Source organism: Poecile atricapillus, chromosome 1, assembly GCF_030490865.1.
Source record: "Poecile atricapillus isolate bPoeAtr1 chromosome 1, bPoeAtr1.hap1, whole genome shotgun sequence".
Lineage (NCBI taxonomy): Eukaryota > Metazoa > Chordata > Aves > Passeriformes > Paridae > Poecile > Poecile atricapillus.
The window spans coordinates 66,690,877-66,718,004 of NC_081249.1; the positions used below are offsets into that span (position 1 = coordinate 66,690,877).

The window sequence follows — 27,128 nt, forward strand, 5'->3', positions numbered from 1 at the left end:
ATACAAACTGTAAGGTGCATATATATATATATATATATTCAGTATTCTTGAATAAAAGATTTTGAAAAGTTGAGGTATCTGATAAAACCAAGGAGCTGAAGTATGACAGTAACAGCTTATGGGCCAAAACACAGGCATGCATATGGTTGATAAGGAATCTGAACTGTGTGTACAGACAAGTTTTACAAAACTTTTTTTTTTATTTTTAAAGAGATGTGTATGGGGAGAGACACAGATGGGGAGGAAGAGAAGCACCATATGAAGCTGACAGAGAAGGCAGAAGGAAGCATATGTTGTGACACAAAAACTATAACCCTGAAAAAAGCTGAGGGTAAGTGCTGGCTTGAAGAAGCTTGGAACACTAAGCTATGAAACACCCTGTTTGATTCTTCCTGATGTTGCAGATTCCCTCTGAACAAGTGACAATGCATCAAGGAAATAACCAGCTCATCAATTTCTCATCTCAATGGGAAAAATCTGCAGAATTTTAGTTTTGGTATAATGCTGAAATTAAAAAAGGGAAAAAAAAAAAGTATGTTTAGGGTAAGCTATTACAAAGACACCTAAAACTATCAAATTGTCCAAATGCAGGAAGCAGAATTAGTTTTGTTGGAGGGCACACACAGGATTTATAACAAACTAATGGGATTTATTTTGAAATCTATTATGCTTTATCTGATATATGTAGATGGAAATAAGATTCAGTAAATTTCCATTTGTTATAGAGGACTTGATGCTCACACTTGGAAAAAACAGAAAAAGAACTTTGGGTTTCACTTTAAGAAGTTAAGGGAAAATATTTGTGAAGAAGGAAAGAAGCTAACACTGACAAGCAACAAAAATTAAAGATTTTTCTCATATTATTATTTACCAGTTTTAATCAGAAGGAGATGAAAAAGTAAAGAGATTCTCAGACCATTCAAACTACTGATTAATTAACATACAGACAAGAATTTGTTGTACAGAGTTACTGTGTTTGTAGGCATTTATTCAAGTTGTGGAGTACTAGCCTATCATTAATTTCACTTTCATAAATTAATAGCTAATTAGGAAGCAATTGAAATGCAAGTCACCAATTAATTTGATATTTTTAGTTAAGCTGTTCATATATAACTAGAACCTAACTTATAATTCAAAGTCTCATATGGTGTTTTGTTGGCTCATACCATTCAACTTCATTCTTGTTTCTTCAGACATTTTGGGAAGATTTTATGATAATATATTTAAAATTCATAATTTAAAAACAGTATGGAATGTAGAATACATCAACACATCAGACCTATTGCTTTTCCTCTCAGTACTAACCTTCTGTGGTTCTTAATAGTCTCTTTGTTTCTTAATGAACATAGGGTAAGCTTTGTGGCACCTACAGATTAAATAGTAAATTCTGGTTGCTGCTTTCTGCAAAGACACAAAAGCTGGGAGGCTTAGAAGCTCATTGTGTTGAGCTGCAAACACAAGGAATAATTTTCTCTACAGTTGGGCTGGCCATATTTGATGAAATTAAACCATAATATTTTGTAATGTGAGCATCTGTGTTAAAGAACTTGAAAATTGTTTGTTTATCTTGAGAAGAGATAAACAAAAACATACAGGACAAGATAGGGCAGTAGGACATGGCCTCAAGTTAGGCCAGGAGAGGTTTAGTTTCAATATTGGGAAAAATTTAAACACCAAAAGGGCTGTGAAACATTGGAACAAATTACCCAGGGAGGTGGTTGTGTTGCCATCACTGGGGTTGTTTAAAAGACATGTGGATATGGCATTTAGGGACATCATTTATTGGTGGATTTGGCAGAGTTATATTAATGATTGGATCCAATGATCTTAGAGGTTATTTTCAATTGAAATGATCCTGTGATCTATATTTGTACTTTATGCTGCTGCAATTAGCAGTAAATTGGTAGCTGCCACTGGGCAGATAGCACACTTATGTCTGCCCAAATATTTTCCCACCTATCTTATCCATTTTGGATGTCAAAAGGCATTGCTATTACACAAGAATTTATTGTGCAGAAGTGATAGCCTATTTCTTACCTTGCTCCATCTGACCCAGAGAAGAATCTCCCTAAATTCACCACTTCAGTGAAGGGTCTCCAGCTCTCAAGCTGAACAGGAGATCAGCAGTGTGTCTTCAGAACTGGGAACACTTTTCCCAATGGAAATTTTAAAATCACTATGGAAATGTAGAAGTCTAGAGTGATGATGTGGTTTTTGTGTGTTTTTAAAGTAACTATGTATTCCAGTGAGGAATGTCTTATGGCGCAGAGAAGCATGAGTTTATGAAGAGACTGCTAATGCTGTAACTCCCTGTCAGGAACTAAAAACAGAGGCTTGAGTCCTGTTGTGTTTTGTGCCAGCCAAGACTAGAGCTGTGCATGGTTTTGGAAGCCATCTCATTTCCATCATATAAAAAGTATTGGAATATTTAATTAACAACAGTTTTTGCATTCTGCGGCTGAGGAGTTTAATGAGACACCTCTGCAGTTTCTGTCATTAAAGCCTTCTAGACCTGCCCACTGAGTGACACTGGTCCCTAACAAGTCTCAGAGGCTCTTCCACTGAGCATCTCCATCTCCCTGATGCCATTCCAGTCCTTTCCATTCACAGTCCACTAGTCCCATGACAGAAGGTGCACTTGGTGTGCTGGATCACAAAGCTACCACAGCACACACAGCCAAACTTACAGTGCAAGGCCATTTTCCAACCTTTTTTTTCCATTTTGCTCCTGCAAATGGGGGACCCTACTTGGAGATCTTGTATTGTCACCATGTCCCTCTTCTCCAGTTTAAGCCACTGCCTGTGGCTAAAACACAGCCAAGTCAAACACTGCACCAAGCACAGCAAGTGCCAAAAGCGGTAAGCAGCTCTGCCGGCAATTGAGAAGTAGACAACACTGGACAAGCTGTATTACAGGGATGAAATAAGAATTTCCTTCATTTAGAGTAAGAAATTCCATAGGTTTGTCACAGACAGTTTATGTACTACTTTATGGCTCACCAGAAACTATCATGGACCCAAGAGAAAAAAGGCTGCAGCAATGGACTGTTCCCATTTAGGATGCCATCAACAATCCAGGAGATATAGGTTATTTGGCCCTAAGAAGACACAGCCTCCTGGAAAAGGTAGTCACCAGGAACTGATTTAAGTCTGCAAAGTGCAGCTATTGACAAAGCTGAGAAAAAACATTATTCAAAATTGTTATTCATTGTTCAAAGACATTAAGAGGAGTGAAAATTGCCTTTATTTTCAGTATGTTTAAGTGTCCAGATACACAGTTTTAAGCCTCAGCTAGAGATAACATGAGCATCCCTAATGGACTAAGCCTGTCTTGAATTAACCATATGACAATTTTCGACTTGTAATTTTTGTCATTTCCACCAGAACATCTCTGGTGTCAAGCAACAGAGTTTCTGTAAGACTCAATACCCACAATTTTTTACCATCTTATAAAATAAATACATCTCCATAATTATCCAGGAGAAAGTAATTTCTTTGGAAGAAACAGGGATAATGAACGTGAAAAAATTCATTTTTGTTTTAAACATGTTATAACGGCAAGAACCAACTAGATAAAATTACAAAAAGAATGAACAGAATATGTGCTATTTATATTAAACCTTATTGCTGACATGTCAGATTTATTACTTGGCAGCTTTTCTAATTGGCTTAAACCCTAACTATATAGTCAATATAAATGAAAATATACTTTCTTAAAGAATATTCATCTAGGAAAAAGTTTTTGTATTATCCATTTAAACTGTGTTTTTCCTGAAAAGCTTTATCAGAAGTAAAATGGAGCTTTCTGTTCTTCTCTGCGTGATTCAGAGCAGACAAATAGGAATTTAAATAGAAAATCAAGCTGTAAAATTTTGCTTATCTGGAAGGAGGACTTCCTTGATTTCTTTTGCTTGAGTCGTTTCACTCTGAGTAAATAATCAAGTATTTGTGGCTAGAATGCACAAACAAGAGAGAGACTTGGCAGACTCTACTTTCAGACAGGGCACTCAGGTTCAAGACCTTGCTCTGGATGAAGGAAAGGAGCAATTTCAGCTCGAGCCTTCCACATGAGGGTCAGCACTTTAGCCACTGGCTATTTTTGTGATTCAGAAGAGAAAGGCTCTTCTTTTTGGCATGATGTATGAAAACATTTAATTTCACTGCTATGTTGAATAGAATGAACATTTTTCAAACCAGCACTCAATACAGCTCTGAATAAAACCTCAAATACTGTATCAGTTACATACAGAAGAAATTATATATTTTAGATTTTTTTTAATTAATTTTTTTAACAGAAATACCCACTTAATTGAGCTGCACTTTGTTCAGCTTTGCATATACTACATTTACGTACATTTAACCCCCGCAATGAAATCGTATTTCAGTTATGCAATGCCTGCTTCTCTCAAACTTTGCAAGTAACCTTTAAAGCCCTACACTTTCTACATTTGCAGCTTACCTGTGAGAAACAGCTCCCCAGGCCCCATGTTTATTCGTCAGTATGTTGAGTATCTTCTGTTTCAGCTGGTTGGCCGTGACATGATCTCGATGCTTTGCAGCACTGATGAGGTGATCACACATCTTCTCCTCCTCTCTCCGGTCAGCAGCGTACTGAGCGCACTGCGACTGGGAATGAAAGAACACCCGCTTCATTAAAGACAGGCTACTTATGAGTGCCCTAAAATTATTATTTATTAAACTCTGAAAATGAAAAGAACTCATTAAAATACTTTTCAGAAGAACAGGACATGCCATTTTTCCTAGTTTCTTCCAGGACAGGGTTAATTTTTTACAGTAGCTAGGAGGGAAGCATGTCCAAACCCTAGTGCTATTTGATATCATCTCATGTCACTTGCCAGGGGCAGGAGTCAGGGAAATTCTCTCTCTGGTCTGGGAAAAAGGTGTAGTAGGTGAAAAGGTCCAGTGTTCTTTTACTTACTGGGTGAACAATTTCTTTGTCTTATACCTTTTGTTATTAATATTGTTGCTGTTACTGTTCTCTTATCTCATTGCTGTTTCCAATAAATTGTTCTTATCTCAAATCTTGATTTTCACCTCCTGTGCCTCCAGTTCTCAACACAACCATGGAAGGGGTGGGGAAGTGATTAAACAGTGTCTGCTTTAGGAGAGTCTAGGTGAGGACACCGAATCTTTCTGTAGTACTAAATCATGGCACCATTCAATTGAAATATTCTACTACTATATAATATCCATGAAAAAGCACTCATTTAGAACATGTGAAAACTGAAACACCAAGGCCAAAGACAACAGAATTGCAATTAAAAACATTAAGTCATACATCTGGGTATGTGTATATTCATGGCCATGGAGATGGCTTAAAAGTTAGCCTTTCTTTTGTAAATGTTTCATGTGTTCTCAGGTGTATAAAATACACCTCTAACATACATAGGACAAAATACTAGAAAAAATTATGTACACTATTTTTGAGTTTTAAATTATATTAACACATAAAATTAAAAATTCATTATTTTATTACTACAAATGCTAAACTAAAAAATTAAGGAGTATATTTTCTATTTCATAGCACAACATGCAAAATTTTGATAACATACTACCAATTCTAGACACCCTACTGGATAAAAAAATCACTCATCTTTTAAGCTGAAAAAGATCTAATATTTCCATCATGTGTCCTTTGAGAGAAAACTACCTCAAAAATAAATGCTGTGGTTCTTGAGCTTCACGTGAATTTTTTTCTAAACTGCTAGAATTCTATAGTGTATTTTTGTTTTCATAAATCCTTTCTTTATGAATTTTCCATTTCTTTATTCAAAATCATGCTAAGTTCAAACTCTATTTCTCCTCCTTGTAAAAATTCTTTCAAAATATCTAAAGAAAGGGAATGCAGCCAGAGTAATCAAATAAAATCCAGTAGAAGTATAATTATCTAGGTATAAATCACAAAGGCTAGAATATTCTCAGAATAGCTAATTTAAAAAGTATCTTTTATGACACATTTTTTGCACTTATAGTTTTTGCGCACCATTTTAGAACACTTAGCCAACACTCAGTGCTGTAATAGTGCTGAATAGAAACCAATTTTCTAGTATTCAAAAGAGCAATTAAAATTAAGTTAACCTCATACTTTATATTTTATTCTTAATATTTCTGCATGCTACCTTTTTAGTACAGATCACATTAGCATTCAGTAAGATTTTAACAGTCATCTTTCTATTGTGTTTACAGACATTATTTCAAGTAATCTATCCGGGAAGGAACAATGGTTACACTAATTCATAAAGGGTTAATTCATTTTCCAATTTATCTTCTTGTACAGGGAGGCACCAATTAGTACAATGATCTGCCTTAGTAATGAGGTTAATATTTCACCAGCTCATTGGACAGTAAAATTAAATTTTCATTTTTCTTCCTGAACAATTACAAAGGTTAACAAAATGAAAGTTAACTGTGAAGTACCCATTCTGTGAGGAATTCTCCTGGCTGTGACTACAACTGGAGTCACAGAATAAAATTTAGATGCTGGTCTATGTGGGAGACACAGTAACTTGGTGCAGCTTAGAACAAATAATTTCACCCATAATGATTCAATTAAAGTTTAAAGGGCAGAAATAAAATAAAATAGTCATGCACTTCTCTAGATGAGAGTAATGATTAACATGTACTACACCCCAGAACATATACCTCTACAGTTTATTAAAACAAAATGACAGATATACAATCATGTAGCAGAAAACTACCAGAAATCTCTTTGTCCCTACTGCTTTCAAGTAGGATGAAAAATAAAATATTCAGTTATATTCCCACCATTATTAAAGACAATATATAAAGCATTCTTTCAGACTTTAACCATCACCTCATTTAGGTAATTGTGAATTTCACATTAAAAGTCTACATTTTACATTTTCCTTTTATGATTTCCAGATTTTAACTTAGTCGCCTAAAATGTGTTCTTTCCTACAACATTTTTCTACAACAAATGTAATGAGAATTTTCATATATGAAAAATGTGTTGGTTTCTTTACCAGACAATAAGACAGACTTGAGGCTACTCCTTTAGGGAATTTAGTTAATATTCTAAATCCTATTTGCTAACAGAAGCTGGAAGTTAATTGAATATTCTCATTTTGTCTAGAGTTCCGACAGATCTTATACCTCAATGTATTCTTCAAGGAACAGATAACTCAATCTTCCACTGTCATCTTAGGTTACTGCATGATGCTCTGATAGATATCAAATGTTATTTATTGTTGAGGCAATATAAAACTTCAGTCTGACATACACTTAATTGTAAATGCAATTTTATCTACGTTCAAAATATCCAGTATAAGCTTGGTAATAAAGTTGTTGGAATCCCGTATGACAAGTGTCTGCTGTCTGCTCTGACAAAATGAAGTAAAGGTTATGTGTATTCAAAATGACAACAGATATCTCTGTGTCTCACAGTTCTCAGCTAGGTCAAGGAGCACAAAAACTGGTACATCAAAGCACACATTTAAAAGAGCTGTTCCAAGGAGATAAAAACCTCATCAAAACTAAGATTACTGGGTCTTATTTCTAGCCACCAGGTGCTCGTTGACATTTTCTGACAGATTAATAAATTGATATAGTTATTTATTATCATCAATACTAAGGCTGTCTATCTCAATCCTAATGCTAGGTCCCTTGAGCAGTAAAAGATGTGAAATACATGACTATATACATATATACCTACTTCTACACAAATGTATGCAAACACAAGACAGGTTAGGAAACAATAAAAATGATGAAATGTATAAAACATCATAAAAATGTAAACCCATATTTGATAAAGTCATATAAAAAATGAAGTTTTAAATTTACTCCATTACTTTTGCATGCTTTTCTTTTTTAATAGGAACAAAATTAATCCTGTATAAACAATAGAAAACCTATTGAATTGAAGACATTTAAAAAACACGGCATTTAACGTTTGGATCACTTTCAAGCAATGTAATTTAAATTATATCCTGACCACTCATTGATGAAAAAGAAATTGAGTGTTGAGTCCTTTTCAGAATAAGAAATATAGATATTGAAGAGTTCTATAAGTCAACTTCTCTGTTACATATTCCAATACTGAATCTTACTGTCGATAGTTAATGACTCCTAACTACCAAGAAAGATACGCAGTATCGTATTTCACTATATAAAAAGTAAGTGTTCTAAAGTGCTCCAAAATTCAAACTGTTTGAAGAAAACTACCTTAAAATATTAAATCTGTTCAACAAAACATTTCTATCTCTTATTTTTTGTGATGTATCTTAAGTGTACAATTGCTTTGCTTTTTTACTGAACTCATACAAACTTTTGTAAATAATCAACAAATATATTAATAAGATGTTTTGCATTACTATTTTCAATAAATCAGAAAAGTTGTTTGTAAACCAAAGGGTCTAACATATCAGATTAGACTTTCTGATTAAGGCATTTCTTCAAGCTGTAAATGCTTTTATGAATTTCAGTGACAAGATGAGAAATTAAACCCATTCCTGGTGCTTGACATTTACCAAAGCTTTTAAAAACCAGTTTTGAAATGTTTTCAATGTAAATTTCTTCCCTGGAAGAAAAAAAATAAAATCTTTATTGCATGGAGTTATAGTCTAGGTGTCAACTGAGTGAAAACAGAGAACCAGAAATGCACCAGCTCTCAGGCTTACCTCAAACTCAGCGTGCTTGTGGACATCTTCAGCTCTTTGTCGGTTTAAAATAAATTCTGCTTCATTTGCAACACGCACTATATGGTCTTTCATTGCATGACACAATAATCTAAAATGAGAAAAAATCAGAATCAGCCTTTTTATTTGATGTACTTAAAATAAACTATTTCGGTAGATTTACTTGAAATGGAAAATCAATGAAACTTCTGCAATTATATTTTCAAATTAGTCAAAATAAAAAAATAATTTTATCCAAATTTTTCTGCATTGTGAAGACACAAAGAAATCACATTAAATGGGAGAAAAGTTTTCCATTCATTACTGAAGGTAAAAGTTCTTTATGGAAGAATACATTTTGAGTATGCTTTTAACAGCAGTCTCAACATGAATACTGCACTGTCATTTGAAAAGATCTAGAAAATTGCTTAAACTCTTACTTATACCTTTGGAAACATCAAATGGAGCTAATCCAATATCAGTCTTTAAAATTCATTACTGAAGATTTAAAATTCTATTAGAATTGCAAAATAATATAAACATCTCTCACATATTTCTTCAAACACTAGTGTGAAAAGTGCATCACTTTACTATTTTTTCAAGGTATCAGAAATAGTCAAATCTTACTCAAAAATGACCAAAAATCAGATTAAGAGTGGATTGAGACTGAGGATGTCAGGCAGCCACATTAACTTAAGACATTTGTAAGGACCACAAAACAACAAGAGGTGCATAACAAAATTTCAGCATAAACACTGTGTTGTTAAAAATGCTCACATGTTTTTGGGCAGCAAGAATGGAACCAACTGCTTTTTTGTCCCTATCGCCCATATCGAGGTTTGGCCATTATATTAAAAATTACTCTGCTCTTCTTATCAGCAGGGAGAAAGTCTCTTTCAGGGTGCAATGACCTGACAGGTCTGTTTAGGATCAGGAAGAAGTATTTCTTTTTCTGTGAAAGTGGAACATGGTCTGGGATTTTCCTTCTTGCAGCAACAGGGAAAGAATTACAGAGTTTCTTGTATTAAGGCTGTGAAATTGCTAGCAAATTCAACCCTAAGTTGGTGTTTGGTGTTAGAAGCACCACAAGTAAAATTCACTGTTATTAGAAATTAAAGTCACAATTACTAAACCTTACAACTGTAAGATGGAAAGATCTGAACTCTATTTTTGTCTCCTTTGGTGTGTTCTACCATCTGTGAATTAAGGAAATTACTAACCCTGAGCTAATATTTAATAAGTGTGCATGGCAAGGGAAACCACAATGCTGGGGCCTCTGTTTTAGAGATGAAGACAAAAAAACTTGGATCAAGATTTCAGAGTGGATATTCATGCTTTTAATAACCTTTTTAATTATATGTAACCCTTTGCTATTTCTAAAGCAAAGTTTTTTTCTAATTATAAGCTGAAAGACTAAAGTTGCCTACACTGCAGTCTTCAAAATTTAGCCTTATTTTTTAATCTACCCTGCTGGAAGATATGTTTCAGTACTTTATTACTGTTAAGCATTCAGATTTTTATTGTCAAGATGTTAGTATAGGACTGCCCTCAGATATGGATTAGGAGTGAACATTAGTGGATGAAAAGAAGATGATGACAGATCCTTCCGTGGTGCCTAGCAATAAAACAATGGGCAGTGGACACAACGTGGATCACAGAAAGCTCCAGCTGAATATGAGGAAAAATGTCTTTACTTAGTGGGTGACAGAGCACTGCAGCAGGCTGCCCAGAGAGGTTGTGGAGTCTCCTATCCTGGAGAAATTCAAAAGCCATCTGGACACAGATGTGCAACCTGGGATATCTTAGTGTTATTTCAACAGTGTCTTGCCAGTTGCCTCAAGAACTCTCACATATCTATCACTGACTGAGACTTCTTCAAGAAAAAGATTTAACAAATTAGTATTATCACAAAAGTGAGGCCACAGCCTCTTCAAAGTGTATCATCAACTAAATAATATGGTATCAATGTCTGGTAATAAGGGACGTACTATGATTCACTTACCTTAGGTGCTTGTATGCACCTAAGGTAGAACTTCAAAGACTGGGTAAACTATGTTTTTCTATCTAGCAGGCCATTAATAATCATGCTAGTCCTAAAATCACTTGACAGAAAGACAGACTTTGAAAAAGGGAAGGGTGAAAATCCAGGCCATCATTTAAAAATCTTGTGTGGCTACAAAAGAAGCCTTGACCTGGATGTTTTGATTTGCAAGTATGCAGGGCTGAAAACAGAAGCATAATAAATTAAAGCAGTTAAATGTGTCATCACTGAGAGGCAGTGACTAGAAGGTTGCAGAAGCAATGTCTTACAAAGGTTTTTGCTGAGGTACTTGCTTCTGTGCCTTTTGAACTTTAAAAGCACTATTAAAAAATAATTTTTGGTATTGGTTTTAAGTTTTAATTGAAAGTTACCATGTATTCTCAAACTACATTCTTACTAAGTAAAAGATTTACTGGGTTAAATCAGAGCCAACTAACTCTGAATCTCAGATCTATATAGACATAGCACTCACTACTCAATGCACTGTCTTAACTGTTTTATACCTGATGAAAAAGCATGATAATGTTGTCATCCTTTGAATACTAAATAATTTATCTAAATTCTGAGTAATTCAACTACATGCATGGCATAACATTACTGAAAAAAAAAAAGAAACTTCCAACATTCTGGCTTGAGAAAAAGTGCCTACAACTTATTTGGGATTCTCAAAGGAAAAAAAAAAGAAATTATTCAGAAAGAATCCAAAATCAGGAGAAAGTTTACCCTCAGTAGTACCAAAGGCTTCCAGTACATTAAAAAAATTAAAAATCTCCCTTCACACACTACAACTAAGAGAAAAGAACAAGGATCTCTAGGTAAGCAAATTCACTCATTATTGCAACAGGCAGCTAAATCATTCAAAATCTTTCATAAACTGTTTTTAGTTTATGACACCTATTTTCATTAAATCTACTTCATGAAATGTGTTTTCAGTCTATGAAAATGTAATTGAGTTATTTTCCTCCTACACAGATCTTGGAAGACTCTGTGATGCTTAAAACCCTTTTCCTCTCCAATCCAAATGAATTCTTTAGCAGTCTTTACTGTCTCGTTTTCCATAAACCTTGTCCTTAGGTTTACACAATCCTTCCTTCTGATGATCTTCTGATATTCTATGTATTCCTATTTATTATGCTAAGTAAACCAAATCTCTGATTTTTTTCTTGTATAGCAAAACAGTTGGTAAGAGGGGTTTTACTAATATCACAGTTTGATTTTACCTTTTCTGCAAGTGCATATCCAAAACTGTCAGCAGTATTCTAGACACTATTTACATAGTAACATGAATTCTGCTTTATTTCAATGGAAATACCCTTTCTGATACAATTCTAGAATTTTTTTCCCTTTTTCTTAGCCCTATATTCTGTGATTTTGCACAAGAAAATTTCAGTGATATTTCAGTCCTCAGATACTTCCAAAAGATGCATATATTTTCTAGCATGTATTTTCAAGAATATGAACTCCATGTACTGTTACATTATAAAATATTTATATAGTACATTACACTGTATAACATTTATATTAATGCAGGTTAAAGCCCACCCAGTATATCCTGATTGATACTTCTGTCATCTGCCCAACTAGGTTTCCCATCCACAGTTTTTTACAGAGCATTCTCTTTTTGGGTAAAAGTCTGTCCTCTGGATCTTTCCCTAACCATCATCCTCTACTGGAGTGACCAATCCCACTGAGAAGGACCTTGAGGCACAAGAATTCATGTACACTTGCTATACAAAGGGGTGATCTAAAATTTGAGAGCTTTCCAATTTTTACTCTCCTTTAGGAAAAAAAAAAACGTGGTTTTTAGTGAGATCTCCTTATCCCTGAGTGACTGAGTTATAGCCATTGCTCTCATTCACCCTTGTAAATCCTCATCCTGTTTCAGCAAGCACCACCCTCAGCAGACCTAGTAGCTACACTAATGTTGAGACAGTGAGGAATCATATTTATATCATATTTTTAAATCATATTTATAAAAGTATGACCTACCTAAGCAATACTGCCAAAAGACTAAGGAGTGTCATGAGAAGTTTCACCACAGCCTTGCTGTACTTTTTATTCTCACTTCCAGTAATTTATGATTTACAAAAAAAAAAAAAACAACAAACCCCCCCCCCCAAAAAAAAAAAAAAAAAAAAAAGCCTTGAATAAAAAAAGTTAAAAATTGACCTTGAAAAATGTTTGGCTTTATCCTGTGTGACCATTTCTTCAGCTGCACCACTCCTACCAGTATTGAAGACAACCGTGCTTGACAGATGATCAGATCTCAACCAAGAACTGATGGCCAGCAAGAAAACTCACCCCCTCTTTGTGTGGCAATCCTTACTGCATAAGGTAGAGATTAAACATGACCTATGAAACTTATGATTTCTCTTCACCCAGACAAGCTTGATTTATATTAATGCCTTCAAATCTTCAAACCACAGTTAAAGTTCCATTACTAGGAAACAGGTTTGACTTTGTATTAGACCGAATCAAAAGACTTCCAGTAGGGAATCCACCAGCAAAGGAGTCTGAAATCACTTGTGTCTCAAATCCTTTCAAAGAGAAATGGGCTTTCTGTTCAGATAACTGTGGAATTTTCAGCTGAAGATATGGAAAAATCTCTAATTAAAATAACCTAGTACTTCATAAAAAGCATGACAAGGATTAAATATCTGTAGGAATAAATAGTAGGGTCTCCTTAATCTAAAAATGGAAGAATCTCAGACTTACGAGCAAGACCAGACTGAGAGCAAGTTTCAGGACATGAATATTCATAAATATGAGTTATTTGTAAATATTGTTTTGGAGTAGGTAGGAAGTTATTATAAATCCATGCATCTAGCTTTCCAGAATTCTGTCCTCAGCAAAGTAACTTTAGAATTCCAGAGTGTTTACCAGTTAAAGGAAGATGTGAAAAAGTCTGTGCAACCAATCAGAAGCCTATTTTACAGATAATGGAGTTTAAAAAGGCTGGATTGCGGAGTACCACATTCCATGAAGTAATTCAGATAAATAGCCAGTGCCTGGGAGAACTTTTAGAGTTTTGGAAATAGAGATTGAGAGAAGACTATATACAAACTGTAATAGAAACCTCTAAAAACCATAAAAAGCTTGCAAAACATCTAAATGTGGATTGGGAGGCTATCTGTACACTTACCAGAACTGAAGAGAACTGGAAAAATTCTTATTTCCCTAAATATCCTAACCTGACTTTGCTATCCTGCAGTCATTTGTTCCTAGTAATAATCTCACACAGAGAGAGAGAGCACTTATAGCTTTCATGCTGCTAGACAAAAGGATTGATCTTGTGTTACCCAGTCTTTCCTTTATTTGAAACAAACTAAAATCCCAGATCATTCCCAAACAGCAATTTTCAAAAAAGATTACCAAATGAACATTTGTTATAATTTAGCTAAGGTCTTTTTTCCTCTACTCATTCCTGAAGTTCTGCCAACTCACATGTCCAGGGAAACAGATGTTCCTCTGACTTACTTTCATCATATGCCCATAGCTTTATTTAAAAAAAAAAAAACAAAAAACAAAAAACACAGCCTGGAAATGTGCCGTATTTTCATCAAACAGTTGTTTTGACAATTATTACTCTTAATGGCATTCATAAGAAATGCAACCTATCATTGCACTTGGTTTCTGCAATAGGATAGTTCATAATAATAATAAATAATAAATAAATAATAATTTGAAGAGTTTGAAGTTCCACAAGATGCAGTACTGCTTTGAATACTTTGAAAGTAATTTCCTATAAATTTTGCAAAGCCATGTCTAAGACAGAGGTCTCATTTCTGGCAAGACAGCAATGATGAAGAATTGCCTAGAGAAAAGTTTGAAATTATAGCATACAAACACTGGCTATTCAACTACAACATAAGCACACTGACAAGAAAAATTTCATAGAGGGTAACTATAATTGTTTCAGAAATGTCACAGAAACTGTAACAGACTCAGTGAAACTCAGAGGTGACAAAAAATCTGTTCCACTCCCCATAAGGACTTGCCATTTTCCAGAAGAATTTTCTAAATCAAGAGGAATCTGTCTCCTTGTAATAGTGACTGCCTAGTAAATATCCATGACCAGCAGTTACAACTGAGATGGCCTTTACCTCAGGATCAGCCTCTGCTTTGAGATATGACCTGATCAGGCAATGCAAGAAGGGGCAAGGAAACTTCTAACAGATCTAAGAACTGTAGCTTGTACTTGACCCCACAAGTACACAGATGGTTACCATAACAATGTACACTTTGTCCAACACAAACTACTTGTCTGGAGGTAGGACAAGGACTATATTAAGGAACATGAGATCATGAAGAAGCACATCTAAACAAGGGACACAAGCTCACACGTTAGCTGGAGTAGAAATACAGACATTCAGTACCCACTTTTACAGAAGTATCTACGACAGGACTCCTCTACTAAAGGAAGAGGACATCTAGGATAGATTTCCATAAAACGGCCATCCAGAATTAACAAAAAATTCCTCCAATCAAAAGTTACACTTAGTGAAGACAACAATAAAGCAGCAGAATTTGGTTATATCTGTCAAAGACAGAACAATCAAACTCCTTTGCTCTTATTTATGTTTTCTAAGTGCTACTGCTTCCCCAGTGTTATTTTCTGACTGCAGTTGCATATACTGGATTTTGTACATCAGATCAGAATCTTTTGCAAGTGGTAGTCCTGAGCTCCATATGATCTGATGACCCAATATCTCGCCTTCTTGGATATTTCAGGTCAGGTCCCCATTCTGTCCTGTAATCAAGACCATTATCAAAACAGAAACAAGGAGCACCATCCACTTTGGACCCTACTACTAGATCAGCTCTTTGAGAGCTATTAAGAGACCCAGCTGCCGATGCACATCCTAAATCAAATATGGCAAGTAGCACTATAGATATACCTTTTAACACATGCCTGAACAATTAAGTATTGCAGACAGTGAATAATGGCTGAGAACTAATTTACCACAAACCAAAAATATCAGAACTGCCAAACTGCAACAGAGATGTTCAAAAGAAAATCTGATGCAGTTACCCTACAATCCCAGGTGAAGTAACAAGGAAAAAATTTAATTCTTTATGAGCCTCCTTCCAGGACCGAATCAGCAAAATTTAAAAAAACACTGATTTCCAGACTATTTAAACATTCTATTATTTTTAAAAAATATTCCAACAAAACAAGGTTTAAAAGAAAATGGCTTCCTGTGAATTTTAAATATGCTCAGAGGTCCACATAGGCGCTAAAATATACATTTTCATGGCTAAAGACAGAAAGCACACTTAGGTACAGAGACGGAATTACAGGAGCAAAGTTTACAATTTTAAATCTGAGATTAAATATAGGCTCATGTTGCCTTAAATTTATATATTATTATATATATATTAGAATTAGACTACTTCTATCTAAATTGAAGAAACTATGTAAAAAGTAAAGGAAAATATTTAAATGAAAGGAACAAGATAATCTCTTTAAAGAGGTGAATATTTTGAAAGCATAACAGGGGAAGGAAATGGATGATGAGGATAGTAATTCAGCTCTGAAAGATGAACAGATCATGACCTATAAAATCCATCTCTTAGGCAGGATAGATCTCTGAGATACTCTGTCAAAAACATCAAGCTAAGGTACAGCAAATCAACCACAAAGCTCAGACCCTGTTTAAGCAGTCTTTTATCTATTTAGCTGTCCATCCATTCCGAATGTAGAGTTCTAACTGATGCATGAGTTTTGTGGGACCTTTCTAGTGTCAAGATAAATGGTGCTCATTGTTATTCCTGTGACCACAAATTTGATTGTTTTATCTTTTTTATGATATAAAGCAAACAGGTTGGTTTTAGCTTTCCAAAAGCTAACCAGCCATGGATGGTTTGGCTTTTGTAAATCCATGTTGATTGGTCTCAATTACCTTCTCTTTCAAGCAGCCAGAATGTGTTTCAAAGGGACTTGCTACATGGTCTTCCAAAGGCCAGAAGAAAAAATGACAAGCTTTGCTCTGGATTTGGAGGACTGTTTTAAAGATGGGTGTAACATGTGCCTTTCTCCAGGCACCCGTAAGCTGCCCCAGTTTCCTTGACTTCTTGGATCGGTGATCAGCCTTGCAAAGACTTCCACAACCTTCAGATGCACCCCATTAGGTATCATGGGCTTGTATGGAACAAGTTGTCTCAAGGAATTCTTGACTCAAACCTTATTCACTGTTGGTAGAGGTCCTCCTTGAACCCTTTCACTAAAGACAGAGCCTTGATAAAATTTAATGAAGACTGAGGCAAATAAGGCATTGAGCATCTCAGTCATATCTGTGACTAAATCATCCACCCCATTCAACAAGATATTTCCCTTTGTCAGTCTACTAATGAAGCTCTTGTTGTCCTTGATATCTCTTCCAAGTTTAATTTCCAGCTGACTACTGGCCTTCCTGACAAGTATGTTATGTGCTCATGCTTCTAAATTCCTCCTTTCTAGCCATCTTCTAGTTACACCTCCTGCATACTCTCTTTTTGCATCAGAGATCTATGATAATTTATTTTTGTTGGCTGAACCACTCTCTTGCTATATCTACATTTTTTCCTGTTCCTGCACTTCGATAATGCTGTAGTTAAAAGTCTGACACCTTGTAGAGAGCTACCTTGAGGCACACATTTGCCTCCCATGGGATTCCACTGACCAGTTTCCTGAACAGGCTAAAATTTGCACTCATTGAATTCGTATTCTGCTGCCCTCAATCCTCACTTCCCTCAGGGCCTTGAATACCACTGTTTCATGGCAAGCACAGACAAAGGTGCCTCTAATTAATCACATCCAAAAATAATTCTTGCTTACCGGTATATAGCAGATCCTGCTATGTGTCACTCTGCGCTGCCTCATCCTGTATCAAGAAGTCACCCCCAGCACTCTTCAGTAATTGTCTTCCCTACATGCATCCCACCTTGTTGCACTTCCAGAGGTTGTCAGAAAGGTTAAAGACCCTCATGAGGAACTAGGGTTTGTGATCCAGACACTTCAAGGTGTTTAGAGAATGCTTCTTCCTTTCCCTCACTCTGAATGAATGGTCTGTAACACCATCATGACTCTCCTCTGGACTCTCATCTTGTCCTCCATGCTATTCACCAGCCTATTTTCCATCCCACTAAAGAACTTCAAAAATTTAATCTGCTTCTTCAAGGAGAAGGCAACACTCCCTCGCTTTCTCTGACTACCTTTTCCAGGGAAACTGTCTATCACAGCACTTTTGTCACACAGTGCAGGCTGCCCCACCAAATCTTATTTATTCCTTCCAGTTTTGTGATTGCATGTGGAGTAATTTCTACTCCCAGTTGCCCAAGATGTATGCATTTGTATACATATTTACTCAAGGTGGGTGCTCTTATCTCCTGTTTTTGTCAGTGAGCAGACATTTTCTTTTGACCTCATCCATCACTACTCCACTTACATGTGGGCTGCAGTCTCCCTCACGTATCATTCCTAAGGAATGTCTCCTTTCACAGCCAACATTGCAGATGCATCCAGCTCTAAAATTATGAAGCCTGCTTATATGTACACACCAATGTAAATCTGAAATCCTAATTAAGCTGCTGTCAGTGAAGCTCTTGACATGTGTGATACCCTCAACATCACACATTCATAGCAGGAGACTGATTAAATAGAATCATAAAGTTCAAGATCATAACCAGGACGTCACTAAATCTTTCAGGTGTATTACATACCTTGAAAGAATTAATTTAAATCTGTAGTCAGATCTCTTGTTACATTAAAAGCTGTTACAACACTCTTTTTAGAAAGCTATATCAGTGTTTCTGTATTGAATTCCGAAACTATGTGTTATTCAGATCTTCCTAAAAAACAATATCTATACCGAAAAGCCCACGAAACAGTAAATCATCCAATTTAAAATGAAAATGCAGTTTGTTAAACTAACAGGAATATATCTGTAATTGTTTAAACTACACCTAAACTGAAATATTTTATTTCAGAACATTCCTAATGCAGTCAAAGATCCAAAAGGCACTTAAATTATTTCAAGAAGAAATAACAAGAGCTAGGTACTCAAAGAATCAAACTACAGCATCCATTAAAATATAGATGTCTAACTGGAGATATTAAAACTGTGGACTTCCACATTACATCTAAATATTTTCATCCACATTCAAAAGAAAAGTCTTTTCCAAAACTTCTTTCAAATCTATTTCCCAGGTCTCTCAAAAGCTTACCCAGAAAGTCCTTCAAAAGATTCTTAGTCTTCATTTTGCTTTTAATAATTTAAAATTCAATCATTATTGCACACTGATTATATGCAATTTTACATCCCATTAACCCTGCTTTGTTTTAATTATAAAGATCCTTTGTTAGATTCCTTTAAATGATCCAGTTTATAATTTCAGGTTATCCTAGGGAGCACTTTAATTCAGCTGCACATTCATCAACTCTTTATGTCCTGTTAATTGTTGACAACCGCACAATTGCATTCTCTAGCTATGATTGATGAATTGCATTCACAAGTTTAGCTATTAAGTAGAATAAATATTTATAACAATTTTCAGTTAAAGGATTGTTATCTTTGTTCCCAAAAGGGTAAATTAAAAACAGACGGGCTGATTGCAAAGAAGAGTATTCCAGTAACATCTACACACTTATTCCAAAACACCTTTCTGAGAAAAGTATAAGGAGGAACATGTGTCCAAGGGCAGTTTGATTAGGCATTCCTGTGACTGGATTTAAGGAGTGGCTCTTAAATAATAAGCTTACTACAATTATTTAGTCTGTTGCCAGGTAATATTTCTTGTACAATGTGCAGTAAATGACCCACTCAGGTGAGCCCTATTATGGCGTAAAAACTCATATTTGCACTTCACAGCAAGAAGAATTTCCAATGTAGGGACTTACATTTTCTACTGCCATATAGCACCATAACTTCAGTGTGCACAGGGAATCCAGGAGAATTTACAGCAGGCAAATACTGGGTAATAACTGTTTTTTTTTTTACTGTTTTTTTTTTAAATACTCATACTCCCATATTTCTATACTCTGATGTTTTCTAAATTTCATTTCAAATAAATGCATGACTTAACCAACGAAATATCAGATAGACAAAAATTTTTCTACAATAAAGAGAAGACTTGATACTTCACTTTGGTAATGAGATATCATTAGTGAAAAAAGAAATCACACATAAAATGACATCTCTTCAACAGGTGTATTGCTATTTATTTTTTTCTTTTTTAGCTGCACATAACAAAATGTGTAGATTCAAGTGGATTTAGTGTATTGGCCAATACAAATTAGAAACACTCCATAAGTGGTTTATCTTGTCTTAGGTACTCTTCTACCAGAAAGGCCAAAAGGTCTCCCTTTGCTTCCCAGCTTGCTGTTGGGAAGTACTGAGAAACAATGCACAGAGTAGAACACATAGAATTAAAATTACTTGAGGACTGGTAAAAAGATTCATAAAAAATTATAAAATCAAGGAAACTTATATAAACATAATGTCATGTGTGGTTTACAGGACTCAAATTGGACTGAAAATTCTAGATAAAATAATCATGAAATGATAGTGTAGAGAAGTACGTCTGTAAATGAATTCTCTGCTCCTAAAACAGATGGAGCAGCAGATGGTTTTACAGATTGGGCTCCCTGGACTCTCTGGGTAAAACAACCTTGCTGCTCTGGAGAATGGTGGTTCAATTCTAAAATAACCCTAAACTTATATACAGTTCAAGGAAATTCTATTTCCTTCTGTCAATAAACAAAATTTTCAGAATTTACACACTTACAAATTAAATATTTACTACATAAAGTATCTATACAATAAATATCTTAATTAACACAGCCTTTTCACAATCTTTTTGGAGCAGATGGTGAGGAAGTATTATCACCCAATGGAATAAATGCAAAATGACTACTTGTTCAAAAGCTTTGAAATTCGTTACCTTCCTTCATTGATGAGCTCAATAAATGCAAGTCCTGCATTCTTCTGAATAGAATTTTGCCATTCCTAAGAAGGTAAAACATAACATAATCAAAACCCAAGGATTTTAAACCACATTTTTTTGAAGCTGACCCTGGTGACTTCCTAAGGAAATTGAATTTAGGCAGAACTTTTTAAATGCACCACCCCCCCCCCCCCCCCACCTCCCCCAAAAGAATGATCTGATAATTTAAAAACTGTAGTTCATTCAGATTTTCAAATAAATGTTAGGTGGTCATGTCTTCTGTTTCACCCTTAAGCAAGCTTTAGTTTCCTTGTCTACAGAATATGAAAACACATATTGTTTCTCCAGTTCATGCAGTTGCCCAATGATTAGTGCAACAAAGTACCTTCTTCATGTTGCATCACCTTGCACATTTTATTATAAAGGATAGGCAATAATCTGGGTAAAATCCATCCTCTCAGTGTTCAATTTTTGCTTCTTTGCAATTATAAGTGAAAACAAAACCAGCCTATAATCACAACCTAATTTTTTAATTGTTTTACTGCTACCATGGATTCCCAAGATGAAACTTCAAACCAATTTAAACCACCTAACTGATATTAAATTTAACAGGATTTTACTTTATATACCACTAAGTTAAAGAGAAGCTACACAATGCATCACAAATATTTTTGTCATACAACCCACTGCCTCTATCACATCAAGAATTCTGATACTTGAGATGGAAAAGGGTTGAACTCTCTCTCTAAGAAGAGATTATTTTCTTTTGCAATAATTCCTTAATTTTTTTTCTTTAAAAGCAATAAGCATTTCCTCTGAATCATAATGAAAAACAAAACAAAGTATATTAGCTGGATTACAGTTCACAGAGAGATTTCCTAGACTAAGACTTCATGTTGTCAATGGGTAGAGTGTTACAGTTACAGAACTATTCAATCTACATTAAATTTTTTCCAACAGTAAAAAATCAGGCAGAAATTCACAATTCTTGTTTCCTAATATGGGTGAAAAAAGATGGTTATGCATAGATAAGGAAATTTTCTCAAAGAATAGCTGTGAAATCTAGTCATTAATCAGCAAAGTGCTTCTTACTGATTATATGAAAATTCACAAATTTGACCAAGTCATGCATCTTAAAAAAAACCCAACAATAAAAATCTAATACTCATGATTGGTTTTATAAAAGGCAAGCTACTAAAATGAACATACTCTTGACCCAAGGCTGAGCAGGTAACTCCTGGTTAGGGAAGACAGAGTATCAGCACTCAAGCCTCCAGCTTATGAGCTGGAAAACCATTGTAACAGGTCCTTTTTTCAGTGCTGCTGATTTTGTTATTTTTCAAATCCAGTAACTGAAGCTAATAATATCACTTTTGGAAGCAGTTAAATTATCTCTGTAGAGTAGAAAATCACTCTGAGAAACAGAATGAAAGAATTCAATTACCTAAAACAGGCACCTTGAGACATCTTAAGAAACAAATCTCTGGGCTAGAGATACTGTTCAAAGTGTAGCATTTTTTTATTTTTTATCAGAGGCTTTTAATGTACACTATAAAAACCACTATTAGCATTTTCTTTTGAGATGCTTTTCTGCACCACAGCTGCTGTGACTTTGCAGTCAGGAAAGCAGAACTGGTATGACTACAAATCAGGAAAGAAGTTGAAAAGAGAGAGGAGAAAGGAATAAAGGCTTCCTAAGACAAGTCAAAGAAAGCATGGTAATTAAATTTTGAAAAAAAACCAGAGGGTCTACCTGTGTCTGCAAAAGCCCAAGAGTACTGGGCTTGCAAGTATTTTGTCAGATCTCCCTCCTCAGTGCAAATGTCTCAGATTCTGCAGGACATCCAAAAATAGCTAACTGTATTTTACGTGTGATATTTAAAATTGCCTAAAAAACCACTAAGAAGATACCTATATTAAAGCAAACAAATCTCTTCTTATATCTCCATAGGTGGAAAAACTCACTATTTATCCAAAGTAATTATTCACAATGAAAATGTTTGAAACTTGCCCATCTACCCAAAACTAGTGAGAAACATGATACAGAACCAGAAATAAACTAGAATTCATGGTTCATGCATTGTTTCAATACGAAATACCTACTACAAGATTGATTAAAGAATCTCAACCTTCCATTAATCCACAAACAAGGGAATAATTATTACTGCCACAATGTCCTGCCACTTTTAGGCATAATTAACGAAACAGATTCATGATCCAGAGATGTCCTATATATGTGAAGAGGCACCTGGTTTTCTTTTTTCTATTTTGTTTTTAAAAGATGCAAATGATAGACTGAAAAGAACATTTTTCAATGCCAGCATTACAGTTGCCTTTGCAATGGCCCTTCATGTCATCACATGTACTTTAAGAACTGGATTAAGATGTGGAGCAATTTTGTTTATATTTTCTTGGATTGTAAAGGAATTTTTCTCAATCCCAAAATGCAAGAAGCTGAAAAACACTAAATGAAATGAATGCAGGGACAATAGTTGGAAGATTCATGCTGTAGCCAAGTGGAATCACAGCATAGTCATTGGGTTATTATCAGCTAAGTGCTTGAATGACTAGACTATATCTCATGTAGTTTTGTTGTAGCTCATATCACAAATCTTCTGAGACTTAGAGCAAGAGCTTGAAGCCTTTTCCATGCCTCAAAAATGCAGCTGGCAATTACATGCTGAAGTAACAGAAGCCTTCAACTAAATCATGTACAAGACAAGTATTTCTATACAAGAATGCATGGATCTTTCTTTCCTTGGGCCTCTTGTTTGGTAGGGCAGTGGGGATGACTCAGAACAAGGTGGGGTGTAGGAGACTCAGAGGCTGTCTAACAATGACAGTGTTCAAGAATTATAACATCTCTTCTTTGTACTATAAATATAACTAAAATTTAGTTTTAAACTTCATTGATAAATAAATTTAAAAATCGTCTTCACACATAATCACTAAACATTATGACTTCAGACATTCAGTCCAATTACTTCCAGTATGGCTTTGTTGTAAATAATTTACATTATTTAAAATTATATTAATTGCAGTCATTAAAAATGTACTAAATTATTAGGATAATGGAGATTGCAACCTTCCTGTACACATTTAACTTCTCCTCCTAATCTATTCTGTCATTGCTTGAAAAGTGTCACTGCATAAAGAATGCATCAGTACCATCTCCTTAAAAGAAGATTCAGACTAAAACCTGTTCTGAAACTCTTCATGTAGAGGACAGGAGATGAATAACACAGTGATATTACTTGAAATTCCGTTGGTTTTCTTATAAAACATTCATTTACTCACATCATTGTACAGTTGTGATGTACATTCATTTACTCTCTGATATCAGTAAAATTTTTACTTTTGAGTGTATTTTCCAAGTCATATTTCTTTAAAATTCTCCAGTCTCCAGAGGGAGGGAGGGAAGGAGGGAAGGAAGGGAGGGAGGGAAGGAAGGGAGGGAGGGAGGAAGGAAGGAAGGAAGGGAGGGAGGGGAGGAAGGAAGGAAGGGAGGGGAGGAAGGAAGGAAGGGAGGGGAGGAAGGGAGGGAAGGAAGGGGGGGGGAAGGAAGGGAGGGAGGGAGGGAGGGAGGGAGGGAGGGAGGGAGGGAGGGAGGGAGGGAGGGAGGGAGGGAGGAAGGGAGGAAGGGAGGAAGGGAGGAAGGGAGGAAGGGAGGAAGGGAGGAAGGAAGGAAGGAAGGAAGGAAGGAAGGAAGGAAGGAAGGAAGGAAGGAAGGAAGGAAGGAAGGAAGGAAGGAAGGAAGGAAGGAAGGAAGGAAGGAAGGAAGGAAGGAAGGAAGGAAGGAAGGAAGGAAGGAAGGAAGGAAGGAAGGAAGGAAGGAAGGGAGGGGAGGAAGGAAGGAAGGGAGGGGGGGAAGGAAGGGAGGGAGGGAGGGAGGGAGGGAGGGAGGGAGGGAGGGAGGGAGGGAGGGAGGGAGGGAGGGAGGGAGGGAGGAAGGAAGGAAGGAAGGAAGGAAGGAAGGAAGGAAGGAAGGAAGGAAGGAAGGAAGGAAGGAAGGAAGGAAGGAAGGAAGGAAGGAAGGAAGGAAGGAAGGAAGGAAGGAAGGAAGGAAGGAAGGAAGGAAGGAAGGAAGGAAGGAAGGAAGGAAGGAAGGAAGGAAGGAAGGAAGGGGCGGAAGGAAGGAAGGAAGGAAGGAAGTGGCGGAAGGAAGTGGCGGAAGGAAGTGGCGGAAGTGGCGGAAGTGGCGGAAGTGGCGGAAGGAAGGAAGGAAGGAAGGAAGGAAGGAAGGAAGGAAGGAAGGAAGGAAGGAAGGAAGGAAGGAAGGAAGGAAGGAAGGAAGGAAGGAAGGAAGGAAGGAAGGAAGGAAGGAAGGAAGGAAGTGGCGGAAGGAAGTGGCGGAAGGAAGTGGCGGAAGGAAGTGGCGGAAGGAAGTGGCGGAAGGAAGTGGCGGAAGGAAGGAAGGAAGTGGCGGAAGGAAGTGGCGGAAGGAAGTGGCGGAAGGAAGTGGCGGAAGGAAGTGGCGGAAGGAAGTGGCGGAAGGAAGTGGCGGAAGGAAGTGGCGGAAGTGGCGGAAGGAAGGAAGTGGCGGAAGGAAGTGGCGGAAGGAAGTGGCGGAAGGAAGTGGCGGAAGGAAGTGGCGGAAGGAAGTGGCGGAAGGAAGTGGCGGAAGGAAGGAAGTGGCGGAAGGAAGGAAGTGGCGGAAGGAAGGAAGTGGCGGAAGGAAGGAAGTGGCGGAAGTGGCGGAAGTGGCGGAAGTGGCGGAAGTGGCGGAAGTGGCGGAAGTGGCGGAAGTGGCGGAAGTGGCGGAAGTGGCGGAAGTGGCGGAAGTGGCGGAAGGGCGGAAGGAAGGAAGGAAGGAAGGAAGGAAGGAAGGAAGGAAGGAAGGAAGGAAGGAAGGAAGGAAGGAAGGAAGGAAGGAAGGAAGGAAGGAAGGAAGGAAGGAAGGAAGGAAGGAAGGAAGGAAGGAAGGAAGGAAGGAAGGAAGGAAGGAAGGAAGGAAGGAAGGAAGGAAGGAAGGAAGGAAGGAAGGAAGGAAGGAAGGAAGGAAGGAAGGAAGGAAGGAAGGGAGTCCAGGCATCTTAAATTGCAAATGGAAAATTTCCACTGGAAAAATGTAGTGGAGGGGTGAAAAAGGAACAACTAGACTTGGCATATTGAGAACTTATTTTAGTTCATATTGTATTTCTTTTGCTAACAATTTTTAAATTTTTATTCATGATGTCTAGAACATGTCCTAAAAAAATCTTGTGATAATGTAGTATAGTTATTAAAAAAAGGAATGGCAATTCTGAGAATTCTCTCACCCTTTCCACCTTCTGCAAGGAAGTTTAAATTTGTGTCATAAATTTCAAGTTTCTCAAAGAAGTGCAGTTACTGAATGGAGACCTATGTGGTGTAGTAATCATCCTACAATTCTCCTTGAACTACAGGTGGTACTGTGTCAATCAATTGTATCTCCATTGGACTTCTCTCTTCTCCATGTCTAAAAGTGATCTGAGGTTAATTTTTTTTGTCATACTGAACATCTAGTGAATTTTCTTGTCTAAGATGTTGATAACTCAGTCAACACCTCAATTCTTTGATCACTGCATTGTAATTAAAACTTATTGAGACAGATGAAATTCTATGATACCAACTTTCTTCTTTCTAGACCCTTGAATATATTTGGTGGAAAATCTTGTATGGAGCTGAACAGGTGCTAGCTTTCATCTGGAGAAGGAAATGGAAACTATAAAAATATGTTTGCAATTCAGAGCACACATGTAATTTAGCTTGGGTTTGAACTCCATGTGGTGGAGTTACCTCCTAAAATCACCAACAAATTCTTATCCAAAAATCACCAATAACTTGCTTTACTTTGTTTAGGAGGAAATATTCAAAAGAAATGTTACACGATGTATGAAATGTTCCATGTGTTTTTTTTTATGGCAGAAAACCATGTCCATTAAAAGCAGGTAAAAGCAGGTAAAAACAGGAAAACCGATTTCAAGACACAATCTCACACAATTTTGAGGTGATTCTACTGTTTTTAAGATCATAGAATAGTTCCTACCAGTCCTAGAAGAATTTACGTAAAGATATTGGAGTCTGAAAACCTTGCATTATTGTTTGGAATGAGAATCACATCTAAGAATTACAGTAACATTGCCTGTACACTTCTCTCACACTCACATATACACTGCTGATAGAGAATAAATAAAATGTACTTTTGGTCTACTATTTCAATAAATTTGGGATCAATTTTAGGCTTTTGTGATTGGTTGTCCATTTTAAAAGCAGCTATTTCCCACAATAAGCAAGTTGCAGAATGACTGACGACATCCTCCTGGAAGGAAATCTGCAAGTAGTGGAATACTCCTGGCCTCTGGCCAAATCCCAGAAAGGAAAAGAATGTGAAACTTTCATAACACTATTTAGGTGAATATGAATTTAATAAAACAAAGGTAATAGAAGGTTTTAGATTGCAGTTTCACAAGACTACAGCCTCATTTTTCCTCTATTTTCTTGACTTGAAGTAATATGTGAATTTTTCCTCTTTCTTGGAAACACACAGA

At 36.3% G+C, this 27,128-nt stretch overlaps 1 protein-coding gene across 2 annotated transcripts in view; it reads right to left on the reverse strand.

Annotated features, from left to right (window-relative positions):
• The window catches only part of NBEA (neurobeachin), a 461,177-nt gene that overhangs the window by 214,396 nt on the left and 219,653 nt on the right, over positions 1-27,128 (reverse strand). For both annotated transcript variants that reach the window (XM_058860312.1, XM_058860303.1), the window contains exons 36-38: positions 20,617-20,681; positions 8,658-8,766; positions 4,460-4,626 (exon numbers count right to left, since the gene is read on the reverse strand). In XM_058860312.1, the coding sequence (XP_058716295.1) occupies positions 4,460-4,626; positions 8,658-8,766; positions 20,617-20,681 (341 nt within the window). The remainder of the gene's footprint in view (positions 1-4,459; positions 4,627-8,657; positions 8,767-20,616; positions 20,682-27,128) is intronic.